Here is a 26,000-nt window from a genome sequence, read left to right as displayed (position 1 = left end):
AGCAAGTGTCCATGCTCCAGCAAGAACACCAGCACTTCTAATGCATTTCTAATGCAGTTTGTCTGGAGCATCTGCAACTTCAGCACTCCCCTGACAACCAAGTCTGCCTGATAAGGCACCAGCACCTTCTGTTCAGAGTTCTGAGCCACAGGCTCTCTGCTCATGGTTTCAGCCATCTCACATGAACTTCAGAGCCTTTGGCCCAGTTCAGGTTGGACACGAGTTTTGGATGCGGCCAGCATGGGCTGGTCACAAAGAGCAGGGCAGACTCTATGATTTGATATCATCTCCCACGTGGGAGTCAGAAACCAGGCAGCTCAGCCACAGGGCTTTGTGCACAGACCTGCATGTGGACTGCCAGTGGTGTCAGGAGCAGGGATTCTCTTTGGGTTAAAAAGCAGCTCTGCTCCCTGCCTTCAGCCCTGTCGCACTGCACAGTGGCGCTGGCCGGGGCGGTGGGGACGGCTGCGACAGACCTGCTCCTGTAGGCAGCGTGGCTGGCTGCCTTTTCCCTTTGTTCCTCCCTTTGGTCAAAGGTATATGGAGCTATTCTGTCTGTGCACTGACACTGTGCAGGACTGTGGGAATGGAAACCTGCATGCTCTGACTGCACTTGTGTTTACACTGCGAACTTGCACGCATTCTCCCTGCTGACCTGATGCCAGTGCTGGAGGCACAGAGAGCACAGAGGGAGCCCAGCTGGGGCTGCCTTGGCCTCTCTGCCTGACCCAGAGCCACGGCCAGTGCTCTGGGGGCAGAGGAGGTTCTGGGTGCAGAGCATCCCATGCTGGTGAGCTACTGGGCTGGTAACAGGATTACCTCCCACTGTTTTGTTTCCATAAAGCACTTCACAGGGGATATAGTGTTTCTCACTGCTTTGATGCAAATCCCCTTTCTGCTGGGAAAAAAAGGCTGTATAAGTGCAGCTTTAAGATCTTTAGTGCAGCTTCACCATAACTGTGTCTGCAGGAACTGCCTTTTTCAGAATTGCCCAAGCTCGGTTACATGGTTTATTTTGTCTTGTCAGACATACCACAGTGCCCTGCCCAGCAGCAGTGCTGGAGCACATCTGTGGCCACTTTCTTTACTTATCTCTTTGCTCCAGATTTTTCCTTGGCTCTTTCCTTCTCTCCTAATTGTTCCTTCAAATACTTCTCAAGCTCCTGGTAGGGGCCGAGGAATCTGCGGACCATTGTACCTTTCCACCAGGCCTGCACCTGGAAGTGAGCGAGAGAGATGCTTGAGGGGAAATCACTTGCTGGGGTACCTGGTACAGCTCAATGCCTGGAGAGTCTTTCCCGTGCTCCCCAGCCACAGAAGGGAACCCCCCAGCCCATGCAGCAGCCTTTGGGCCTGTGCTGATGGTGCCAAAGGCATCCATAGCTGGGCTGAGGGCACCTGTTGCTGGTGGCAAGGGATAAGCAGGGGCACTGCCCCGTGACCCTCCCTGTATCACATGTGCAGTGATACTTTGCAGGAGACTGGCTGCTCTCCTTTCATTTCCCATCTCAAACCTGCAGCCAGCTGCTGGCTCTGAGTGTGCCCCAGCAAAAGGAACAGGCTTTGTCCTTTGCTTGTGCCACCACACACCAGCCAGCTTTCTTGGGCTGTTTTCTGCCTGGACAAAGCCTGTGGCACAGATTATTAACTCCCTGCTACTGTTGGAGCAGCACTGCCTTTACCTTCACAGCACTCTTCAGCTCCAGGGCTTCCTGCTCTATTTGTTTTCTCTTGGCCTCCTTGTCTGTCCGGTCAATGATGATGGTTGCCTGGAATGTCAGGCACTGCAAGAAAGCACAGGGATGGCAAAAGCCATGACAAACACATCCCCTAAGCTGCAAAGCCAGCCTTCAGGGCTCACTGTGCCCAGCCATTTGCCAGGGCAGGGCTCACCTGGACCCTGGTGCAACGATTCTTTCCCTCTGCTGCCAACGGGTCTCATCCTTGCTACACACTTCCCACAGCCCTGCCAGGACTGCTCAGGCCCATGGGTTGTGGTGTCCCTCTGTACCAGGGAAGCCCAGGGACAATGTGTGTGGGGGCTTTCCTCCCCACCTCCATTATTTGATCTTTCCTAAATCCAGATGGCAAATGTTGCTCATTACCACCCGTCAGTCCTCAGGCACTTGGAGCTGCTGCCAAAGTGAAACCTCTCACGGTCTGGATGTAATTAACCCCCTGATCCTGTGCTGTAAAATGGCTGGCTGATGGCTTCCCAGGCAGCAGCTGGTGGTGGGGAGGACACTTGGTCCCCCAGGCCAAGCAGCAGATGATGTACAAACACACTTGGGATACTGAGATGACAGAGTGAAAAATGAGCCCACAAGCAGGGCTTTCCCATCATTTCCAACCCACGGATGGTAAGGAATGTTTACAAGTAAATTCCTTCTGGTTTTAAAGCACACATTTTTCTAGATGCTTTTCTCTGATCTATGCTGCTGTTCTGCTGTGATCAGAGCTCAGCAGTTAACCAAGAACCCAATGGGGCAGGAATGGTTCTACCCAGAATCATTTCCCTGATAACAGAGCTCTGTGCAGCTGGGAACGTGTCTGCAGGAAAGGATGAGCTTCCAGCCTCAGCCTGTCTTATTCTGATCTTCCTAGAAGGAGCAGCTTTGTTCAGACTCAGGCAGCAAAGTAAGGTGAGGCATACTGATGGGATGGGACAGTACCTCTGCCCCTCACAAAGGCTGTCAGTAGCTCTCTCATTACTTGATGGTATTTGAAAATAGCTGTAGGGGAAACATCATCATCTCTCCTTGATGTCACAGGTGGCAAACAGAAGATGACATCTCAGACATTGTCTTCCCAAGCCAAGTGCTATAATCACAGCCTATGCCTCAAAATTACTGATTTTTTTCTGTGGTCCTGGTTCCTTATCCAAATGAGTGTAGGAAAGAGCCCAATGCAATTATGCATGGCTGAACATTGAGATGCTGATGTCTTACCTCCTTTGCAAATCTCTGCATTGTTTCCAAGTTCTCTGCCTTTAATGCTCTTAGATCATCCAGTTCTTCGTCTTTTGCAGCAGTGTCTTTTTTATACTTCTCTATCCAGTATTCCAGCTTCTCTTTCACCTCCTGCATGGGGAGAGAGTGGTGCTCAGCATGGTGCAAAGAGTGCACAGGTGAGAGGTTTGCTACTATTACATGGCCTGCTTTCAGGATGGTGCTGAGAGTCATGTAAATCGTGCATGGTTAGTGTTTCCTTCTCATCTTGAAAGCATCAAACCCCTAAGACTACTCCTAAATTACTGAAGGGCAGTAATTTTGTGCAGTCAGTTCTGATGAAGCAGATGACAGCCAGAAGCCATTCTTTGTGTCTATACAGAAGGAGGGGGGGTTTAAAAGCACAATTTGTCAGTGGGAGAGCTTTAATCCTCTGCCTGACTCCCTACCCACTTTCTGGATTAAGCTCAGCACACCAGGAATAAGGTCCCAGGGGACAGCACTTCACACTATTTCAGGTTGTGAACTTGGTTTTGTGCTCATGAATAGGGCAGGTGTTTCTGAAACAGTCACCCAGATGACTTCCTCCTATTCACCAATAACTTCTCCATAGCAACCACCGTGATTACTTCCATGGAAAAATAATCTGAGGAAAAGCATCAATCTCATTACAGCATCACAGCTGGACACACAAGGGGGATGGAGGGCATGGTCATCCTCCTGTCTGCGGGCCCCTGCAAAGCCAGCAGCTGCTGTCTGAGCACTGAGGGGCTGCTGCTGGGCTGGCTGCTGGAGGTCAGCCAGGCTCAGCATGTACTCGGGCAGTCCCCTCACTGGGAGCATCGATCAGACCAAAGCTCTGGAGTGCAGACCACACTGTTCAACTGCTCACAAGATACAGCACTGGTTTGCACTCAAATTACGTTTTTAAAAACCTATTATCTCCTATTAAATTCTGTACTGGCAGTGACCTCAGGTACCCTGCAGCAGTCCAGGTTTTCTTCCCATCATACCATTTATGAGAGGCTTTGCAGCATTATTCACTGTAAAGTTATTCACTGTTAATGATAAGAATGCTCTGAACCTCTGAATCAACACCACAAGGACATTCATGCTGCTGAAAATGTGTACAATAGTTGTGGGTTAGCAATGATCCAACCCCAATTCTTCCTTAGATAAGGCTGGACTGGCCTTTTGACCAACTGGACTGGCAGTTTGTGTCATTCCCTCCTCAGTGTCCTTCCCCTCTGCGCAGCCCTTACTTTGAGCCCTTACTTTGGGATCTTCACTGGGGTGCTGGGAGCCCCAGGGACTGCCAAGTAGGGTCTAAATAAAATTCCAATTAGCCAAATACAACTGTCTGAGAGAGGAAAAATCCCTAACACCTGAATAAACAATGTAATTAATTACATGAACCCTAATTTTAAGGAAATATATCTGTATGTAGCAAATCCCAAGCCTTGGAGAGCTGGTTTAATTAAGATTTGAGGACAAGTAATCATTCAAACTGCAACAGTCATCAACCTGGTACATTGGATGGAGCAATAGCTGTTTTCCTTTGGGCACTAATCGATGACAAGGTGTTTATAGGTTACTATTTTAAGCATTAGCTGACAGTCACACATACCTGATATTGTTGCGTGAGGAAATTTTCAGTCTCTGTGTGGAGTTGAATCTCCTCATCAATTTTGCTCTTCAAATTCTGTGGTCAGAGCAGACAGAACGTGTGTGAGAAATGTTAGTGTGTATGTGTGTATACACTGCTGCTGAAAGCTGAGTAAAACTGCTGGAACTCTGTGTAGTCCACAGACATTTTTTCCAGTGATAAAATCAGCCGAGGCAGTCCTTGCTCCTGGGCCATCCATGAAAAAGGGACAATTAGATCAGACCTTGATCAGTCAAAAAAAGATGCTTGCAAAACCAGAACAGTTTTCTAGTCCAGTTCACCTTATGGCCACACAAGCAGCTCTATCTGTATAATCTGCTGGGGGCACTTCTGGGAGGTCAGGTTGCTAATACCTTTGTAAGCACCCTTTTGGGTCTGGTTTTCTGACCATGGCATTGCTTTAAGCATTCCATGTCTCCTAAAGCCATGCCATCCTTGTTGTTGCTATTTGCAGCATCATACAGAGAAACAATAGAAGAGATAAAGGTGTCTAACCCCAATGAGTTTCCTGATCCAGTTCAAACAGCTGTGCTGGTGACTATAATGGAGAGCAGAGAGGGCATCTGGGGAACGAGGGAGGTTCCCTTACTAGATGCAGATGCCTTCCAGTATGGGCCATGGAGAAGAGTTTACCTGGATTTCCTTCTCCAGGGCATTCTCTGCACTGCTGCACTTTTTCTGGGTTAGTTGGACCTGGAGAGCTGTGTTTTTCTTCATGTAGAAGCTCTCTATGTTCACTTTGGCCGTCATCTCTTGAAGCTTATCTTTGAGGCAATCAATAACCTTATCTCGGTTCTAGTGGAGACAAAAGCAGCACAAAAGCAAGCCTGGAGACTGAGGTCAGCTCACCTTTTCTTAATCTTTCCATTCCCTGATAAAGCCAGAAGAGACAAAGCTATAGGCTTCACTTTCCCTGAATGTTGCTCCATTTCAAGGAGCATTTCTAAGTGTAACCCATACAGACAGCAATAAAACCATCAGCAAGGAGTCATTGCCTCTGGAGAGGGTGGACTGAGGAACAGAGTGGGACAAGAAGGCAGGCCTGCTCTGTGGTCAAGAAATGGACTCAGTCGTGCTTAGGATAAATATGAAAAAAAGCAAAAAAAAAATGTAACCACCTTAAGTTAGGCTTTACTTTTACTAACACTTTGCATTAGACTTTCTCAGTGAGTGAGCATCTGTAAAAGAAGGATAATGTCTCAGCCCCACAAAAGCCAAAGTTTGTTATCCTAAAGTATACTCTATTCCTTGGGTTTATTTTTTTTCCTAGTTATGCAGCAACTGTATAAACACAGCCTTAGGAACAAGTGCAAATCTAATGCTGACTTGCTCATATTTCCAAACAGTTCTTTCTTGAAATCTTACCAGGCAGATGATGCCCACTTCATGATGAAAACATACACCCAGGGCAAGGAAGCAGTGTCAAGGAAAAGCTGGCTATAAGGTCCCAGCCTCTCCCCATGCCTTGCTCTGCAATGGAGCTGAGCTTTCCTGCGGCAGAAAGCTCTGTTTTCTGTTCCCCAGAGTTCTTCCATAGGCCAGAATCCTGAGTGGTTTGTCCAGCTTTTGGAGCATGCTCAGGAAGCAAAGTGCATTTGCTTGATTTGGGATTGCTATTTTGTTTACTCTTTTAAATTAATTTATTTGAATAACAGATAAAGGTTCATTACTCTGGTTGGAACTTGGGACAAATGCCTGCAAAAATGGAGACTTTTTTTATCGAGTTAGAAAGGTCATCAAAGCTTCCTGTGTAATTATGCAAGATCAATGTGAATGCACCCAACTGCTCCATTACAGCGTTTCTCTTTGCTTCCTTGCCATGCTGTGGTGGGTTTGATATTCATCAGCCAAACCTCCACAGCTGAAGATGAAGATGAAATACCAAAGTGCTGACATTTTTTGAAGCCCACATATCTTGTCTCTGAAGCACCTCACATTCTTTAGCTGTGTAAACATGGAAAAGTGCCATGGGAAGAAGCCAGCTCAATAGTGCTGTGTTTGAAATCCCTTGCAGCATGACTCATTTGGAAAAGGTCTCCTTATAAGAAGAGTTTGGAACAGTTGAAAGGAAAGTCCTTCCTTCTGCACCCCTTGTCATACATAGGAAGAGTAGAGTACATTTATGAGGCTCAGGATAATTGGGGCCTTGGCTGATGCTGTTTTGTAGGTTCAAAGGTGTTCACATGTTTTTGAATGTTTCAAACACCAGATACTATTTTTATGGCCATATCATCATATGACTGCAGACAGCTACAGACATGAGCTGTTTGTGCCTTATTAAGGTTTCTGGTCATGGCCTTTGTTTTCCTTGGCATGGAATTTTGTTGGCCATTGGGAGGAGTAGTGTTCCTGGTCAATAGACAGGGGATGTGAGTGTCCCACTCTATTTTGAGATTGTCTTCCTGGGTCATAGTAGAATCGTATCTAAACTGAAGAACCAGCAGAGAGACTGAGGAGATGCTAATTATAAAACAGCAAACCCACAACTTTTTGTGGCACTGAGGCTCAAAGAAGTCAAACACTGCTGATGTCAGTGTGTTACTGCTATCTGCTCAAGATCTGCAAACTGGCCAGAAAATAAGGGTTCAGCCTAGGTTACAAAGTACTCAGAGAGTTGGGGCAGAGCATGAACTTCTCACCAGGTTATTTTCTTTTTCATTTCACATTCCATTAAATAAAAAATGCTTTTGATCCTTGTGCCCCAGGCCTCAGCCAGGATGGGGGCCCATCTGCCCTGTTGTTTTCTCTGGTGAATGGCAAGTCTGTGGTTTGGATTTGGTCTGCAGTGTTGTAAAACATCCTGGTTAGAGGTGGGGAGTCTGGGGGTTTGGTTACACAATCCAAAGCAGACAGGAAGTGAAATGGAAAACCCACTGGTGGTTTACAGCAGCATCTGCCTGGCCAAGGACTGGCAGCTGCAGGCATGAGGGCAGCTCTTGCTGCAGGACCTGCAGAGTTGGGGCACATTTGGGATTTAGCTGAAGGTAGTAAATGCAGCAGTAAATGCCTACAAGCTGTGGGTACCAGCTGTAGAATGTGCTGTTCCCCAAACTTCAGGGACAATAACTGGGAAAATGAATTAATATTTATTCATTCTGGTTTATCATAGCAGAGGTCCACGCCAGGACACGGAATGCTTTCATAGCTGATGCAGTAAATCTCTGGGCTGCTTATTTGGGATTACTTCAGCATTGAATCTGCCAAACCAAATCATTCCTCATGTCCAAAACTATCAGAAAACTGGCAGAGACCAAGATCAAAACCCAGAAAATAGCTGTCAGGAGCCAGTCTGCTTCACAAGCAGGTAAACAAGCTGATTTTCTCTGATCTCTCAGCTCACAGACATCACCTCAGGGGCCTGTCTGTTGTCACCTGGTGCCACTGGAGTCTTCCCCACAGATGCTATTCAGCTACAAAAGCAGCTGCACTTAGCTGGAGACCTTATCCACAGTCCTGTGTTTTCATTTACTTTTATTTATCTCTCTTGTAAGCCACCAAGATCTCCCAACTCTTCTTCAGCAATTAGTGTTTACAGTCATAAAATAGAGCTGGTTACAAAAATAGCCCACAGGAGTAAACAGTCTGAGGAATTCTCCAGCAGTCCAATGCTGCCCATTTGGCAGGGGAAGGAGTGCTGTGCTCTGTGCTGACAGAGGGCCCTGCTCTGCCTTGCTCACACACCGAGTGCTCAGAGCTCAAGGCTCTTCCTGGCAGCTGTGGCATCTCAGCTTGCAGGGCCTGGAGATGTGCTTGGATCCCCACACCTGCTGCAGCCTGGGCTCACTCCCCTGAAACCACAACAGGCAGCCTTGCAGGCGCTTCACTAGGGCTTTGCCTGCATCACTGTCCCAGCTCCAGAACAGCTCAGGGAATGTCTGTGCCCAAGGGACAGCAGAGCTGGCTGTCACCTGGTGTGGACAGAATGCTTCTGCAGCCCTTGGCCAGCTCAGCACCAATGCCAGCAGCTGAGGGAGAGCCCCAGAAGGGGCAGCTTGCTGGCAGAGGGAGCAGGCCTGTTGGCAGCAGCACTCCTGTGGAAAATCCTGCCCCTCTGGAGCCAGCTTTGGATCTAGTGCACCAGCTCCAGGTCCTGCAGTGCTCCCTGGGGCTCTGTCAAACTTATGCCTTCTGCTGTAATCATCCTGTGCATATCTCCAGTAGAAACATGCACCAGTGGGTGTGTATATATGTTTAAAACATTCCACAGAACACTCTATTGATGCATTTGTCCTCCTGGGAGAGGAAAAGGGAAGAAACATGGTGGGTTTTAATCTTACTACTAAAAGCATGACTGAGTGATGTCATGATACAGTGGATCTGGGTGTGTTATGAGAACTGACAAAGAACTAAAGTTACAGATCTGTTTTCACTGGTACTGTGGTGCAGTGGCTTGGCTTTCTGTCTGTTTGGTAGCTGTAACATTACTGCTTGTTATAAAGTGACACCACTGCCTGCACATATGCATGACGTGAGTACACCACAAAACCTACAGGACATAAAAAGTCTTCGGGTGAAGAACAATGCAGGAATGCTGAATTTTACATTCCTAATTTTTTATCTTAAGCTGCATAATCCTATATGATATTAATATGTTTCAAAACCTGCACAGGCTGCTGTTACTTGTCCAGGAAACCAGAGAAAGTGAGTATTTTTATAGAAGCTAGGAAATTAACACTGCAGCAGCAAACAGACCCCCTGCAGCCAAACCTGAGCTACCAGTGCTGCTCCTGCACAGAGAGGTAAGAGCAAAACCAGATGCACCATTTCAGCTCCTTTAGAGACATCAGTGCTTTCCAAAAGAAAACAAAATAAAGGAGAACACTTAGCATTAGATTTGCGTTCCATTAGAAAGAAAAATGAGCTGAGCAGGCTAATACACTATTAATTAGCATCTTATTAAGAGGTAGAAAGGCTCAAAATACAAATTCACAGCACCATGAATGAGACAAAGGCCATGTTTTTCTGGTTCCAGGATTAGATTTGCTTGCTTTTGTTTTCTCAGCCATGTAGGCTTTTGTCTACAGGTCTGTGCATTATTATTGTTGTTCAAAGTACTCCAAAGTCAGCATAGCTGTATTTTTATTTTTAATTAGTTGGCAAGGTGACAAATCATGCAAGTGTCTGTAAAACTGCCTATGGGAAAATCCCATATGAAGCAAATAGAAATTATTCTCCCTTGGGAGACACAGTGAGACACCATTATTTTTGGCACAGGAGGAAAGCAGCACTTTAAAGTAGTCTTGTCTTTGATTTATCAAAGCTGAATCTATAAGGAAGCTCAGAAAAGGACTTTTAAGCTTGAAATATTAAAAAAAATCCCAGATGAGTGCAAATCTCACTTGATGAGGCAAAACCCAAGAACTGAATTAGCACTGAAAGGACAAAAAGGAGAGCCCCCTCTCAGCACAGGAGCTACACACATTTTTATGACTGCAGGAGGTAGGAGAGGTGCAGGGCAGGACACAGAGAAGTCGCCCCCTGACTGTGGAGTGCCTGGACATTGCTGCTGGTGCAAGACAGGATGATTACAGCCCCTGGGAAGGCATTAAACCAGGACTGGGCACATATATTGTGTGCACATGGTGAGGTTTGAAGAGCACTATACAGATGAAGAACTACCTCATAACATTCACCAGCCTGGGGAGTGGGAGAGCAGGAACTTCCCAGGAGCCATCAGAGTCTGACTGAGAAGGGGCAGTATGAGAAGCAAATAGGTCCCCCCTATATTTACAATTAAACTTTCCCCTGTGTATGCATTCAGGCTGCCAACACAAAACCTTTGTGTTCTACAAACCAAACTTCACCAGCATGCCTGGGGCTTAAAATTCCTCTCTTTAGTCAAGTATATCCTGGCTTGCTTACTCTCCACACTTTTGTCCAAAGACAAAACTCAGTGACACCAATTCTTTCCTCAGATGCCCTTGCTGTCCTCTTGCTCACTACTGAACTGAGTGTCAGATTCTTGTTCCTTCCCCCAGGTCCTTGCAGCTCTGCCCCAGCTTCCCTTCTGCTTGTTTGCTATCACACATCTCCTGCCTCAGCAGGGCCATGCTACATTTCCATGTTGAATGAGCATCCAGTCTGAGCTGTCTGGTGAGCATCAAAGTGACCAGTGATAAGCCATTCAATTGATCTGCACTTGTGTAGCAAGCCTTATATTTCCAGAATGCCCCATATTTACTGAGCATGCACACACCCTTTGCATGATGCAGACAGAAGGGCTGAAGCTTTCCAGAAAGATTAAGTTGACAGCATATGTGCAATAACATTGATCTGCCCTTGTGTAGGCATGTTTAGGATTTTCTGATGTCTGGAAGCCTAGAAAAATAGATTAATAGAATGACACTTTGCCCAGATGAAAATGTAGGTAGAAAAATGGCCCGCCCCTATGATAGGTGTCTGTCTTTCTCACTCCCTTTGACACACTTCCTTCTGTGCCAAATGACCATCATGACTGAGTATGACAGAACCTTAGATACTGTTATCTGCAGATAACCTCTTTCTTACTGATTGCAGGTATCTGTGCTTTGTCACTCCCAGCAGAGTTTTTGGGATATTCTAATTTGACCATGGTCTCTCATGATTATGAGCATTTTGAGCTCCCATTTGAAAACCATCAGACAGTGCTCTTGAAGTCATTAGTGGGCTTATTCCAAATCCAAATCTTTATTGTAATTATTCTGCTTCTGTACTCCTAAGTGGTGGCTCATTGTGTATGGCCATGGCCTCTCTGAGTGCTGGGCAGCAGAGGCCAGCTTCCTAACAGGCTTCCCCCTGGCAAGATGCCCAGTGCTAAGTGCTCTCACCTGAAGGTCTTGACCAGTTTGTTTCTTGACATCTTGCAGCTGTTTCTGGAGTGCCTTTATCTCCTTCTTTCCTTTTTCCTCCCTGAGGAAAATACAATCACTTGAATATATCAAAAAAGACAAGAGCTGTTTACCTAGAAGAGGAACTTCCTGTCTCCTGACACATTGTGGTAAGATAAACAGAGACTTCTCACTGAAACTACTGACTTGGTCAGTAAATCCTGAGAAAAGAGGTGCACAGACTGAGCAAGGCAGATGGGAACAAAAGGGAGGATAAGCCAAAAAAAAAAAAAAAACCAAAAAAAACCAGGGGATGCTCTTGTTGAAGGCCTGGAATGGATTTGAGGATGATTCAATTACTATAGCAGAGACAGAAGATGCCTGTCATTGAGGTAGTTTTGACAAAAATGCCCGTGATTCTATGCAGAAGCAAGCCTGAGCAGCAGGGAGTGCCAAATTGTATTATGTGTATGAGAATGTTATTTCTTTCATATCAGACCTAAAATCTTCCAAAGAACACTGCCCCAGGTTCTGAGATCCATGAAGGGATCTGAGTGAAGACCAAAAGCTAGAGAAGTGTTCATCTGTCTAAAAGAAAACAGATGCAGTAAATATTCTAGGTATTATTATCTTATTTCACTCAGAGTGCTTCTCTAAGATTTTATGCTTATGATTAGTTTTAAAACCACTAAATTCTACAGTTGGTCCCTGAAACTTTGTATCCTATTTCAACCTTACAATCACACATGCATTTCATTTTCAGAGTCCTTATCTGGGTGACTAATGAACAAAAGCTCCTGATAAGGAGTCTCCCATCATCTCACTGCAGATGGCTTTCAGAACAGTGTATTTACACAAAATGAGGCAAGTATTTATTATCTTGAAAGACAGATCAAGTCCATTCCATGAAAACAATGTATAGTACAATATGGCTAAATATGATTGACAGAAGGGGATAAAAAGGATTATGTGCTTTCTGATTATAATTTGTCTGCTCTTTTAAGCCTTTCAGTACTGGACAGTTACTCCACAGCCAATTGCTAATCTCATTCTTGCTTTCTGTCCCTTCCATGGATAAACAATAAATCCCTTGGTTTTAGGAAGTGGAAGTGGAAGAGTTGGGTTTCATGCATGAAGTCACACATTGCACTGAAGCTGGGGATTTGCCCTGGAGGCAGATCCCTGAGTCACCACAAGAGCAGTTCCAGTAGGTTGGATTCCTGACAAATCATGACTGAGAGCAGCTTTGCTGTGCACCCTCAATGATGGGCCTGAGCTGCTACACTGAGGTAGCTTTAAAGTGGTCAAATATTTGTCTGATGACTGCAATTCTCTCTGACAGTTTTGGGATTGAACCAGAGGTTTGCATGCTAAAAAACCCCCAAACCTCTAGAGCTCAAAAGTTTGAGCTAAGAAATCACCAGTTTGAGCTGAGATTATAACAAATGTGTACCCTGGAAGATCTGGGACAGAAGAGATTCACAGCACAGTGGCTGATGGATTAGCCTTAAATAAGACACCTCTGTCACCATCTGTGCTAACCCCTCACTGCTGCTGGGAAAAGGGAGCCTATTAACATATTGGTCAGAGCAGATTCTCCTGGGCATCAGACAACCTAAAGGCCATATGTTGCTGGCCCTGATTTGAACAGGTTCTCTGCTGCTCTGGCTTTCACTGGGGACAGAAATTGAAGATCAAGAAGCTCCTACATCACATTATGTTTTAATTGAAATGAGGCATTTGCACTAATTCAGTCACTGGTGTCCACTGTGGTCAAATTCCTAGCTCATTGGCAATTCCTAGCTCAGATCAGTATCAGACCCATCCACTGTTTCTTTCCAAAGGGGAAAACTTGCAGTTTGCAAAGCAAATAGAATAATTCAAGTTTTAAAAAGTATCCCTTCTGTATTTTGGTTTTATTGGGTTTTATTTCCTCTTCAGCATGTACTGAGTGGGAATGGCTTTCAGCATTTAAACAGGGAAGAACTGAACACAACACTGACCTGATGAGGATGTCATAAAACTTGTCCTTTTTTGCCTTCTCTCTCTCATTAGCATCTGTTAGGCTACTAAATGTTCCCAATTCCTCCATCTTTTTAATAGTGACCGTAATTACATCACTTGCATACTGCCTGCCAGGAAGAAAAGGAACACAACAATACTTTACAGGTGCCTTACAGGTGCAGTAGTGATGACAGGTGGATCTTGGAAAATGAGACCTGGCCATACAATACATCAGCTTGTCCAGTTCATTGAATGTCATGATGCATGTGGCATTTACATTTTAGCTGCATGTTCCTTATTTAGAATTAGAATCTTCTTCAAACCCATTGTTGAAATGACATTAAATGACAGAAGCCAGGATGCAGAAAAATGCATACTGAGCATTCAGCTCCATAATCTCTTTCAAACCAAAGGCTGCTGCTATTTCTGCAAATCAGGGCACTGGTTTAGGTGCAGGAATAAAGTTTGTTTTAAAAAAGAAAGAAAATCTTTAGTCTTTTTATAAATTACCTTTTCTATAATGGCTATAACTGCCACAGAAGCTCTATGTGCCCTGCAGAATGAACTGAGTTCAGAAACAAGGCTCAGATCTCCTTTGCATGTGGGATCTGCTAAAGGAACCTGACTCCAGGTACCAGAACATGAGCACTGATTAGTGCCTGGCATGATTTCTACCCAGGCAACCATTATCAACGGGGTGATGTTTTACAGCTCCATTCAAAATAAACTGCTGGTCATTAGGTAACATGCAGAGGCAAGCAAAGGCTGGAACTAAATGGTCTATGAAGGATACCACTTCTATCCCTAGAGGAACTCCTTCCAGACAGAGACTGATGTACTGCGGCAGTGGGAGTGAGGAATTTGTATTTTTGCTTTCAAGAGATAGACTGAGAACTTTACAGCTCTGAGCATCCCTCACAGGTGCTTCACTCACCTGTCAGCATAGATTTTTTTGAGCTTCTCTAGAGCCCGGGTGGTGCACTTCTTGGGGGTTTTGGAAGAATGGTGGGTGCTTTTTTGATCTTCAGTTTTCCCCTGCTGCTGCTCATGTTCGGTGTTTTTCAGGGCTGTGGAGGTAACTGTTTCCCCACTTTCTTGCTTTGCTGACATAAGTTCTGAGAAGTTAATACCCAGCTCCTCCTGGATAATTTCTTTCATTTGCTGGATGGAAATGAAAGGGGATAAGGGAAATAAGAGAATAAGGGAAGAGGGAAAAGGGAATAAGAGAGACCTGCTTGCACATTGCACAGCAGAACTAAACCCTCTGCAATATTATGTAATAGGAAGGAAAATTAGTAAGAAACTAGAATGAAAGTATACTGAGAGCAGCTGATAGTGCATGTTACATTTTGCAAAGAGTGGAAGATCAGAAACATTTATGTTGGTTAGTTTTGAGCACAAAGTGTAGCTCATTGAAGTTTATGGGCTTCGAGGTCCTAAAATGACAGGACTAGAAAAGGCCTAAAAAGGTGAATTCATCCACTCCAAGAGTTGATGGTTCAGACTGTTCTTAATCTGACATGTTCTTAATGGCCTCCAACAGTGGAGACTACACACCCTCCTGTCAATGCCAGCACCTCACAACTTTCTTTACCATAAGAAAGTTTTTTCTCCTCAACAGTATTTGAACCCCTGGCTTGTTGTCCTGGTCTCTAGGCACAGAGAACAAGCAGTTTCCTCCTTTTTTGCAGCAGTTTTTACAAACTGGAAGACTGTTAGTCTGTTTTTCCTCCTTCTTCTCTCCATCCTAGACATTTCCCACTGCCTGTCACACCACCTTTCCCTACAATATTATTGTTATAACTAGAGCTGTGTGGAAATAATTGCAATAGACTTTCTGTCTGCTATCTGCTTAGCAGTTTATTTGAGAGTAACAGTAGAGGAAATACAACATGAATTCAAAGGATAAATTCAAAATATTGGCAGCTTTCTCCTTCATGGAAATGTATCTTGTGATTGAGTACAATTTCATTAAAAAAGGAAAAGCCCTCAAAAATGCAAAAGCACACTATAAAATCAGCTAAGCTCTTGGTTCTACAAAATTCTCTGCTTTATGTGTTATGGATAAAATGCAGGTGTATACACTGGAACATTAAAAGAGAATATTTTCTTGCCTGCCTACCTGCATTTCTGTGGCTGAACACTTCATAACAGCTCTGCTGACTGAAGCTAACATAGTCTCTGCCAGCCCCATCCCTGTCCACAGCTGCCTGCTCCCCACCCTGGCTGCTTGGGGAAGCAGACAGAGAACTCACTGTGATGAAACATTTTCCAGCAAAAAGGAAAAAAAAAAAGTTATTTTTAGCAGCACCAGTTCTCAGTCCAGATCCTTCCACAACCACACACACATTTGTGCCAACAGAGCAGAGAAAACAAGTGGTCAGGGCAGCAGCTGTGGATGCCAGGAGTACTTCCAAAAAGTTACTTGTCAGGCAAGTCATGCAAGGCTTGTTAGAAGTCAAGCAAGGCTCTGTCAGAGGTCTGAGGTGCTGCTGCAGTCTGTGAGGGCACTGCAAGGGACTGCTTCATGCTGAGTGTTTTGGACAACTCTGGGTTGGGATGGATCAACCTCTGGCAGTGCCTGACTCATCAGAGACTAGAGAAGGAGGCCAAGTGACTACACACTTAATTTTTGCACTGTTAAATTTACATTAAATGAATCACAAACAAAGGATACATCCAATGAAAGTTGCATTGTTAATTAGTAAAAAAAAGGCTTAAATAGCTGGTTGGTGACAACTGTACTTCAAAAAGAACTAATTTTGGCAAACAAACTGCTTTAATATTATGTAGATTTTATGAATGTTCTGATAGACATTTTTTAATGTCTGGGAAAGTTCAAGACAGGCAATAACTGGGTTATCTGTAAACAGTAGGGACTTACACACTAATAATCAACAAATAACGATGTAAAAGCAAGAGGTTTGTAAACTGCATGTGTTACCTCTGTGTAGTCTCCTAAGTGCTTGTCTGTTGCCCAAAATTCAGCAAATAGAAAGGCTGCCTCCCTCTGGGGCATGCACTGTGTTAAGCAATGTGCAAGAACATCCAATCTGGAAAATCAGTGAGGTGCTGGCCAACACTGTGATTAATTCTCTCAAAAATGTCATCAACTGAAATTTAGATGTCAGTCTTTGAAGATGCCATTGATTTGTGCCTGAGAGACTCCAAGGTGCTTTGCAAATACAGATCTTGTACAAATACAATGAAAACAGCCAAATGTAAACTGAGAAACAGGGAGGAGCAGCAAATTACAGAGCACCAAAGTTAGCAAGTAGCTTCCCTAAGCAATTTTCTTGTTTCTAAATTGTTTCCTGCTCAAATTGTTTTGAAATCTTTAAGAACACAAGTAGTGTTTATAACCTGTGAGAAAGTTGTGTTCTAAGAAGTGACTTGGTGAAAATGAGCATCTGTGAGGAGAAAAAAGAAGGTACTTTCTCTGTAATTTACGTGTACCTTCAGTAGATCTATCAACCTGAGTCTGTGTGTCTGAAGAGGACAACTCCTGCTGTCCCAGAGATATGCTCTTTCTCCGCGTTTTCCTGCTGGCACATAGGAGAGGGAGAAGCACCCTCTGGGAGCAGTTGAGGCCGGCTCCCAGGAGTCTTTCAGGGGAGCAGTGCCCTCTATGGCACAGTCTCAGCATCGCTCCCGCCCTGAAATTCACTGTAACTCTAGCTGCTGCTGCGGCTTTGCCATGGGTTTTTTTGAAAAGATAATATGGAAAGGAAGCACGTAGAAAAATATGATTTAACTTCCTCTGGCATTCTAAAGCGGTACATTAGACAGAGTGAACATCATTAGATGTCAAAACTCAGATCCCAGTTTATATTTCCATCCTGGTTGTGAACTTTTTTCTTGAGTTCATCTTAAAAAGGTTTCAAACATGCTAGAACTGGAAAGAGCCTGCTGTGTCACTTATAGACCTCAGTACTTAGAGCCATTTACCCCTCAGGACGGTCCCATCCTGATTCCTATGTCTAACACCTACCAGAAATGTCACACCACCTTCCTCCACAGCAACAAACCCCTGCCTGAGCATTTGGAATTCTCTGTTCTCCATATCTCTGCCCAACCATCTGAGTTATGATGCCTATTAGAAATCAACTAATAATTAATGATCACTGAGAAAGGGTAGTTACTAATATATTTTGAAGTGCATCTTTCTTAATACATCATGGGAACAAAAGGATCTTTGGCATGGACTTAGAGAGAAATAGAATTAACCTGGTTTTGAGTACTTTGAAATAACCTATACATTTCTACTTTTAAAATAGCTCTGTATCTACAGAAGAACCTACATATGTCCCTGTCTGTTGCAGGAAGTTGTTTAATGCAATATATGTTTTGCTTCCTTTTCCCCAATTCCTTCCTTATTGTCTAACCACTGAGATTTTAAAATCATAATCTTAGGAACCTCATCTTGGATCAGTAGAGTCCTTTGCACAGATTCATAACCAAGGCTTCTCAGTGATGCTGCAATATAAATATTAAAATTGGGTCACTTTTATTGTGTTTCTTCACCCAAGGGTCACAGAATAACAGAAAATATATTTGAGTTAATTTGTTTAAAATGCTGGTTAAAGATATAAAACCAAGACAAAGAAAAAAAATTATATGATATACATCTTTTTAAGCAGTGGCACATACATGGTTGATGTCTGTCTTGTCCTCATGTGGAACTGGCATGATATATCCAAGAATTGCAAGTTGATCCACACAGTTCTCCAGCACAGCACTAAACATCAGAGCTTCCAGATGAGTGATTTTTTCCATTTGTTTAGTCTCTGTGTTCTTGCTAGGAGGAACAAAGATAAAAGATACCAATCAGAAAAATGCTGTGGTGTTAGTAATGTTAGTAACAGTAGTTTAAATGAAAGGTAGACATGAAAAAGCCTCATTTGCAGCCTTACATATACTTCCCTGGCTTTGTTTATAACCTTCCATACACTGTTTATAAGAGGAGCTGTGCTCTGCTAATGGCTGCATTCAGGGACAGTGGGAATGTTTAGCTTTCACAAAACAAAGAGGTCCTGGTCCCTCCTACAGCAGATCTGGGTAGACAGGTTGAGAAGGGAATGGGTATGGAGGGCACAAACTGGGTGAGGTGCCTCATTATTCAGTTCAGGGGGGAGCAGTGGTTCATTGTGGTATTTGGGGAATGACAGAAGAAAGGTGCCTTTTTAAAAGAAAAAAAAATCCACATCCTATAAAGTCTCAGAGGGTGAACCTTCATACTCTAATCATTCCTCAATATTACTGTGTAGCCTTCACACTTTTATGATTCCAGTCCCCTCTCAGCAGGAACTGTTACCATCTTAAGATGCTGAAAGTTAAACAAGAACCAATATCTGGACTGAGTAAACAATCTTTAACTTTCTGTATTATTTTATTTTAACTTGCAATTCAAACATGAAACTGCTCTGACATACACTTAAACACCCCTTTGCCTTGCCTACAGATGGAATATTGTGAAAGCATATCTAAGGAAAAGTGAAAATTTAAATATTAATCTGGAAATACCTAAGAAAACACCTGCACAAAAATGGGAAAATTCTCTGAGAATTGTAATGTTTTGATATGCCATTGGACAATCCCTCCAAAGCCTGTACATACAAACCAGGTATTTCTTGTACAACATATAGCACAAGTGCAGTCTGAGGTGGTTGAGATCCTGATCTTAATTTGGCTGCTCTACCTACAACTGGATTTGTGCCATCTGTAAAACCCTTGTATAAACATATCATAAGCCTGCAAAATATTACAGCCCAACCTGTAAGTATGCCAAGGAAACACATCAGGCAGTCCTTCTTAGCATAAGACATGGCCATATTCTATGAAAATTAAAGAGGTTTGGATGCAGCTGTGCTCTGCATCACTGGAAATCAGTGATATTTCATAAGCAAATGTTTAAAAATATTCATACTTGCTATAACCTCTCTGAAGCTGTTATAATTTGCCCTCCTCCTTTTTTGTTGTTTTTGTTGAAGAAAATATGTAATTTAGAGTTGGACCATGAAGTTAATTTCACTTGGCAGAAAAGAGCCACTTTTCAGTGCAGGTTTATTTGATGTCTGTTGGCACAGAATAGGTAAAACAAACAAAAGGAACTCAGATTCCACACATTATTTCCGGATGTCCCTGTCTGTTGCAGGAAGTTGTTTAACGCAACGCATGTTGAAATGTGCTGGAAGAGGACACGGCTCTCCCTGGGGATGAGATTAGAAAGTGTGCACAGGGATTGCTCCCAGTAAATCCATAGCAAGGGCAGATACCAGGGAGAGACAGAGGTATTTAAGTTAAAGTATAATACTGCTCTGGGTCAAAGGAGAGTAAATTCCCCTAAGCCAGGCAATTATGATAAGGTTTCTAACTCCTGAATGGATGAAAACACAGAATAGCCTTTCAGCCAAGGTAATGGTAGAGGCACCCTGATTTATTTCAAGAAGCTTGTTTAAATCAGGGCAGGAAAAGATAACAGCAAAGTAGTGATTCTGAATATTATCAGTATGTTCACTATACTTGTATTGTTTGTAACCACTTATATCTAATTCCTCTGAGCAGGGCTTTTGATGGTCACCTAGGACAAAGAAGGAAGTGATTTCATCCCTTTGCTTCTGAGATTTTTTGCTCTCTTTTATCTTAATTATATAAAAAAAATTAACAGCTTGAGACAGGAATCTGATAAAAGCATTAACAAAAAAAAAGTATAATACATTATACTTTTAATACATTAAAAGTATACTATACTGTATAATACATTAAACCCATCACTTTTCTTGTCAACCTTGGAATCAGTTACAGAAGTGGAGATGCAGTATTTTTACATCAAGAAAGTCAGGCAGTGTTTCCAGTCAACAGGCACTAATAAAATATTTTTCAATATTCTACTCATTTTTATCTTTTTCAGAAATCCATGATCCATATTTTGAGTCTAAACAACCTAAGAATAATCTATTACATGTGGGGTCATAAAATATGACTAGTATGCTAAAAATAGGATGAAAAAAGATGTGTTGGGAGATAGCTGCGACAGATGATTACAGCAGCATTTTTGGAAGAAGAAATAACACGTGCAGCTCTCATAGGAAAAAGGGACTTATTTGGAAACAAAGGAGGATGCAACAGCTTTTCCTCTTTTCTGTCAACATCTTCTGACCAGGAGAGAATTAACTCAGGATATTAATATGTTTTAAGAAAGCTGGCAGCTGGAATGTTTCTCTAAAACCCCTTTGCTGCTTTGCTCCTCCTGTGTATCTTCTCTTACCTCCATATCTTTGCTCAGCAGATCCATGTGCCAAGCCAGTACAGTCTGGGCTTATGTTAAGTTGGACTTGAGAAGGAAACCACTGCCTGGGGCATTAGCAAACACTACACATGTGAGCTGCTTGCTCTGGATTTTAGTGTCAGCACAGTGCCCCTCAGACCATCCACTGGCATCACCCTGCATTGCTGTGTTTGCTGAGCTCCCTCATTAAACTCTATTGATAATAATTTTTTTAAAAGTATGTGAAGGATTCAACTTCCCCCATGAGTTTTGGATGACATTCTTTCCCTGCTGATATAAAGGGAAAGAAAAACATATCAAGTAATAATTTTTAAAGCAACTGTATAAAAGGTCTGGCCTCCTGTTCCTTTGGGGATTGCAACTCCCTCTGCTGTGTGAGAGTCCTGGATGTACATTTCTCCCACCCTGCTGCCTGATAAAGGAAAATGGATTCAAGAGCAGCATTTTGTGCAGCATTCCTTGTAGTCAAGAGAAGAGACTCCAGTGAATTCCAGTGATAAAATGCATAGCTGAGAATGTCACATCTCCTTTAGATCTGTTTGGCAAATGACTGGCAAAGAGAGGTTCTCAATATCCACAGGAGCAGCAGTGGAGCCAGAAATCACAAGTAACTTCATTTTTACCAAAGAAAGGTTTCTTGGGAAGCAAAATAGATGTGGCCTTACCTTACACAGCTCTGCCTCCTGCTAGAAATATTAGGACAGCAAGGTGCTCACTTTGGGGAAAAAAAAAGGCGGGGGGGGAAGGGCAAGGAAAGGAGGGGAAATGGAGAGAGGAAGGGGAAGAGAAAGAAAGGAATGGGAATAGAAGGAAAGGGAAAGGGACCATCAAGATTGCTCAAGGTTTGCCTTCCATTCACCTTCCTTCCCCCAAATCACTTCAAGTGCTCTGAAAATGCACCTCAATTTCTTGCAGTGTGAGGGAAGTGACAGAAATGGGGAGTGAATAACCCTGACGTGAGCAAATGTGTAAGTACATGCTTCCAGATCTTATTTAGGAAAATAAAGGAATGTGAGACTTGGTTACAGGGATTTCAGTGTCGAAATATGTTTTCTGCCTCCAAGGCGATATCAGAAGTAAACTAAATGTCGAGATGATTCATTGACTCAGGGTGAGAACATGGCACGACGGGCAGGGCCGGGAGCCCGCCCCGAACACCAAGGGCTGCTCTCTCCTCCCGCGCTGCCTCTCTTCGGGCTCCTCGGCTCGTTCCACCGCCGCGGCCCGGTTTCATTCGCCCTGCCCAGACCGGCCCGGGCTCCCCTCAACCTCTCACCGGGATCTGCCCTCATTTCCCCCGGTCCCGGTCCCGCCCTCACCGGGATGCGCCGCTCGTCTCCATGGCAACCACCACGCTCGGGGGCCTCGCGGGGCTGGCGGCGGGTGCCTGCGCAGCGGGGCTGGGGCCGCCCCTCCCGGGATCGCTCTTGCGGGGATCGCCGCCGGGAAACGCGGGCACAGAACACGGGACAGGGGACAGGGGACAGGCGGTACCTTCCTCAACCCAGTGCTGCTCACTCCGGCAGCGCTCGGGCGCCCGCTCGGGTCCTGGCGGCTCATTTCCCGGCAGGCAGCGCGGCGCGGGTCTCTTTTGCCGCCATCTTGGGGCGCTGGGGGTGAGGCGGAGCGGGGCCGCGGGCCGGGAGCGGAGCCGGGGGGTGCTGCCCCCGCTCTGGGGCCGGCGGCGGGCGCGGGGCTCCCGGGGCGCGGCAGATGGCGCGGTTTGGGGCGGGGACAAGGCGGGATGGCGCCGATGCGCGGCGGATGGCTCCGGTCCCGGGTTGGGGCCTTCGGCTGGAGCGGCGCTGAGGCGGCTGCTGTGGTGGGGAGCGGAGGCTTCCGGATTTCTGGGTGGCTCCCGGGCAGCCCCTGGGTGTTCGGGGTCCCGCTCGCCGGGCCGGGTGGAGATGCCGGCCCGAGGCTCATGGCTGTGTGTCGTTTCCAGGCCTGCCGGGACCGGGTCTGCGGGAGGACACCATGACCGGGAGGTGAGTGAGTGCCCGGGGTGGCTCTCGGCTCGGTGCTGTAACGCTGTTGAAACGTTCCTGAGAACGTTTGTTGAAGCAGTCGGCAACGAGCAGTGTTCTGCTCAGTGTCTTGCTGGGCCCTGTTGAACGCCCACAGTTGTGTGTCCCTATTCTGAAGTCTCTTGAGCTGTTAGGGTGTGCCACACTCTCCCTGGCCTGTCAGTAAATATCAGTGTGAAATTTATGGGTTTGTTAGCACAGTGTTTGTTAATCTCCAGTGTACAGTGGAGCTTTGACATAGACTTTCCTTGAGAAAAGGGAGCAGTGTGTTTTTCCCATGGGTAAATTTTCTATTGCGCTACCGAATTTTCTTTAAGGATGTAGGGATTGAGTTTGTAAGTGAAGGGCTTAAATGTGAATACTTTGGAGTTGCCTGGAGAAGCTGTGGCTGCCCCATCCCTGGTAGTGTTCAAGGCCAAGCTGGATGGGGCTCTTGAGGAGCCTGATCTAGTGTGAGGTGTCACTGCCCATGGCAGGGGAGTCAAAACTGGATGGTCTTAAATGTCCCTTCCAACCCAAAGCATTCGATGGTTGTGTGAATCCCAGCTTTATGTCCTAATATTTATGTGTGGAGTTGATGTCCTGTTACACGTGTGGCAGGTAGAACTGGATATCTCAGTTGGATCCTGCTGTATCCCAGAGCAGGTGCTGGATGCCCTTGGGCCGGATGGTGTGTGGGACAAGTCCTGTAATGACTTTACATGGGCAGTGCAGGCAGGACTTTGTCCTGAAGAATTGCTGAGGAGTTTTTGTAATGTCTGTGTCCAGTGGATGTCAGGCTGTTGCTCTGGCTGTTAACTCCTTTGAGGCTACAAATCAGGGGCAGCTCATACCTTCTGTAACAGTTACTGCAACGCAGGAGACTTCCTGTGGTGTGTAGAAAAAAAGCAATGTTTACTCATCAGTGTTAGTAGGCATTTAGAAACAATATCTGCTAATGCTGGAGCATTTGAAACTTAGTATGAAGCCAGTATTGTAGTGCCCAGAGTTTATGACAAGCAAAAAATGTAATATTCTCATAAATACTTCATGTTCCACATACTCAGCTTTCCTCTGTTCATTGAACATATGTATTTGCAGTGATTTGTAAAAGTCAGCTATTTCCTCTGCTGATTTCTACTGGTGTGGAATTAGTTCCTGCTGAAAGAGCCTGTGATTTGTTTTTATTTTTGTTACTTTGAAGTGAGTTATAATTTGCAGGTGTTTTCCATGTCTTTAGGCTGTGGTGCAAGGCCATTTTTGCTGGCTACAAACGTGGCCTCCGAAACCAGCGGGAGCACACGGCCCTTCTGAAAATTGAAGGTGTTTATGCTCGTCAGGAGACAGACTTCTACCTGGGCAAGAGGTGTGCCTACGTGTACAAAGCTAAAAAGTAAGTAATGTTTTATTCTTGTGCTGAATTAGCCAATGCCTGTATCGGTTTTGTAAATGCTAGGAGATCATGATATTACATGATGTGTTAGAGAGCAAGTGGGATGAGAAACAAGTTTTGCCTAAGATTGACAAAAACTGAAGGTGGGTCGATGGAGAAAATTGAAGTGGGTGAATTTGTGTTAAATACTTTGAACTGTTGAGTCACTTAAACAGTAAAGTGATTTTGTGAAGCCTGGATGAATTTGTATTCTGACTTTCATGTGCCCATGTTTGAGCACTGTCTGTCACTTCTGCTCTGCTGCCATTGGTAGACACCTTGGGAACAGCTGCTTATTACTTCCACTTCCTTTTTTTTTCTTGAGTGCTGTTGTTAGTGTTCAGAATTCCCTTGAATAAAATTGACCAAACTGGTAAGTTGACCACCATCATTTCCAACATGGCACGTGGCTCTTCATTTAAAGCAATTTCTGCTATCTATCCCAATGGCCTATTCTTCTCCTGCCTTCAGTGTATCTGGAGAAATGAGATGTTGGCAATTTCATATTGTTGATTTTTCAGCTTCATCATATTAGCAAAAGTGTTTTCCAAATTTTTGAGCTTTGTAAGCTGTTAATAGTTGTCCGGTGGAACTTCTGATTAATTACAAGCTGTAGTTACACCTTTGAAAGGTACAGTGAAAATCCCAGGCCAGGAAAATGGCACGTGTAAATAAAAGTGGACCTTGCTCTAGTTAAAGATGGCTATGGAGCTAAATTATTGAGGTGCTTTAGAGAGACCACATTGTCACTGCTGGTGACAACAGAGCTGTGACTGCCCTGCTGAGCTGTTCTTGGACTCCTTTTCCCCAGCAACACGGTAACCCCTGGAGGCAAACCCAACAGGACACGCGTGATCTGGGGGAAGGTGACCCGCGCCCATGGGAACAGTGGCATGGTCCGTGCCAAGTTCCGCTCCAACCTTCCTGCCAAGGCCATTGGACACAGAATCCGGGTGGTAAGTGGATTTGGTTTAGCAGCAAGATACTTATTGGCAGTTTTTGGGTGCCTTTTAATTCCTTACAGTACGAGGGAACATTTGAACTCTGGTTTTGTTCTGTTGTTGTTGGGTGTTCAGCATGGCTCAGTGACTTTTTTTTGGAGCCTAGAGAGGCTTTTTGCTGGCTTCCTGTGCTGAGGGGGTTTGTCTTGTTATCAGGGGTTTGTGTGCTTGCTCAGGTTGTTTAGAAAGGCTCTTTAAGTTCCAGGACTCAGCTTCTTTCTAAAGCTGCCTTGATTTCTTTTCCACCAATCTGTTCTGTATATTTTTGCACCCTTCTACTCCTCTAACCTGTTAGATTTTTCTCTTACCTCCCAAATGTTTTAACTGAGAGCAGTGCTGTCCTGTTATGGCCACTCCCACCTTTTCCCACTGTTGGTGTTTTTGCCACAGGGCTTCAGTGGGACTGTCCCTTTAGGTCTCTCACCCAGAGTTGTGATGTAGTATTTTCGTAGTAATGTTGTCAAAAGGAATACAAGAGGGTTGCAGTCCTTTCTTTCTGTCTTTCTCCTGTGCCTTAGAAAAAGCACAGTAGGAGCAGCACAGACAATTCTGGATTCCTGAAATCCAGAGTCATGGGAACTCTTCTTGTTGGTGCACAAGGAGGGCTGGCTGCCATGGTGTCCGTGCCACCAGTGAAGTGCTCCTTCAAGTCATTCTCACACCTCTTCTGTATAAACTGGGGATTGCTTTAATAGCAGTTAAAGAGATTCATGGTCTAGATTGTAACTGCAAAACTCATGTTTGAATACAAGATTTCTAACGTGATTCTGTCTGGTTTTGTGTTTTACAGATGCTGTATCCATCTAGGATCTAAATTTTTATTCAAAATAAAATGGAGAATCTGTTTAA

General features: G+C 44.6%; 2 protein-coding genes across 5 annotated transcripts; one reads left to right on the top strand and one right to left on the bottom strand.

Annotated features, from left to right (window-relative positions):
• Positions 1-996: 996 nt before the first annotated feature.
• IQCG (IQ motif containing G) lies at positions 997-22,272 on the bottom strand. 4 transcript variants are annotated; one of them, XM_053951273.1, is made up of 10 exons: positions 21,989-22,272; positions 18,075-18,222; positions 14,359-14,585; positions 13,424-13,552; positions 11,421-11,502; positions 5,248-5,409; positions 4,576-4,650; positions 2,949-3,080; positions 1,683-1,784; positions 997-1,217 (listed from the first exon to the last, which is right to left on the bottom strand). In XM_053951273.1, the coding sequence occupies exons 1-10, from the start codon at positions 22,270-22,272 to the stop codon at positions 1,089-1,091; spliced, it is 1,470 nt and encodes a 489-aa protein (XP_053807248.1). In that variant the 3' UTR covers positions 997-1,088. The 4 variants fall into 4 exon arrangements, with proteins under 4 accessions (XP_053807248.1, XP_053807249.1, XP_053807250.1 ...); XM_053951274.1 differs by having other exon boundaries at positions 22,032-22,140; XM_053951275.1 differs by lacking the exon at positions 21,989-22,272 and adding an exon at positions 21,739-21,922.
• Positions 22,245-26,000, top strand: RPL35A (ribosomal protein L35a). Its single transcript, XM_053951282.1, has 5 exons — positions 22,245-22,328; positions 22,658-22,700; positions 23,959-24,111; positions 24,962-25,106; positions 25,942-26,000. Exons 2-5 carry the CDS (start codon positions 22,690-22,692, stop codon positions 25,963-25,965), a joined length of 333 nt encoding a protein of 110 aa, XP_053807257.1. The 5' UTR covers positions 22,245-22,328; positions 22,658-22,689; the 3' UTR covers positions 25,966-26,000.

This window comes from Vidua chalybeata, chromosome 10 (assembly GCF_026979565.1).
Source record: "Vidua chalybeata isolate OUT-0048 chromosome 10, bVidCha1 merged haplotype, whole genome shotgun sequence".
NCBI lineage: Eukaryota > Metazoa > Chordata > Aves > Passeriformes > Viduidae > Vidua > Vidua chalybeata.
This window is presented reverse-complemented; position numbering and strand designations above follow the sequence as displayed.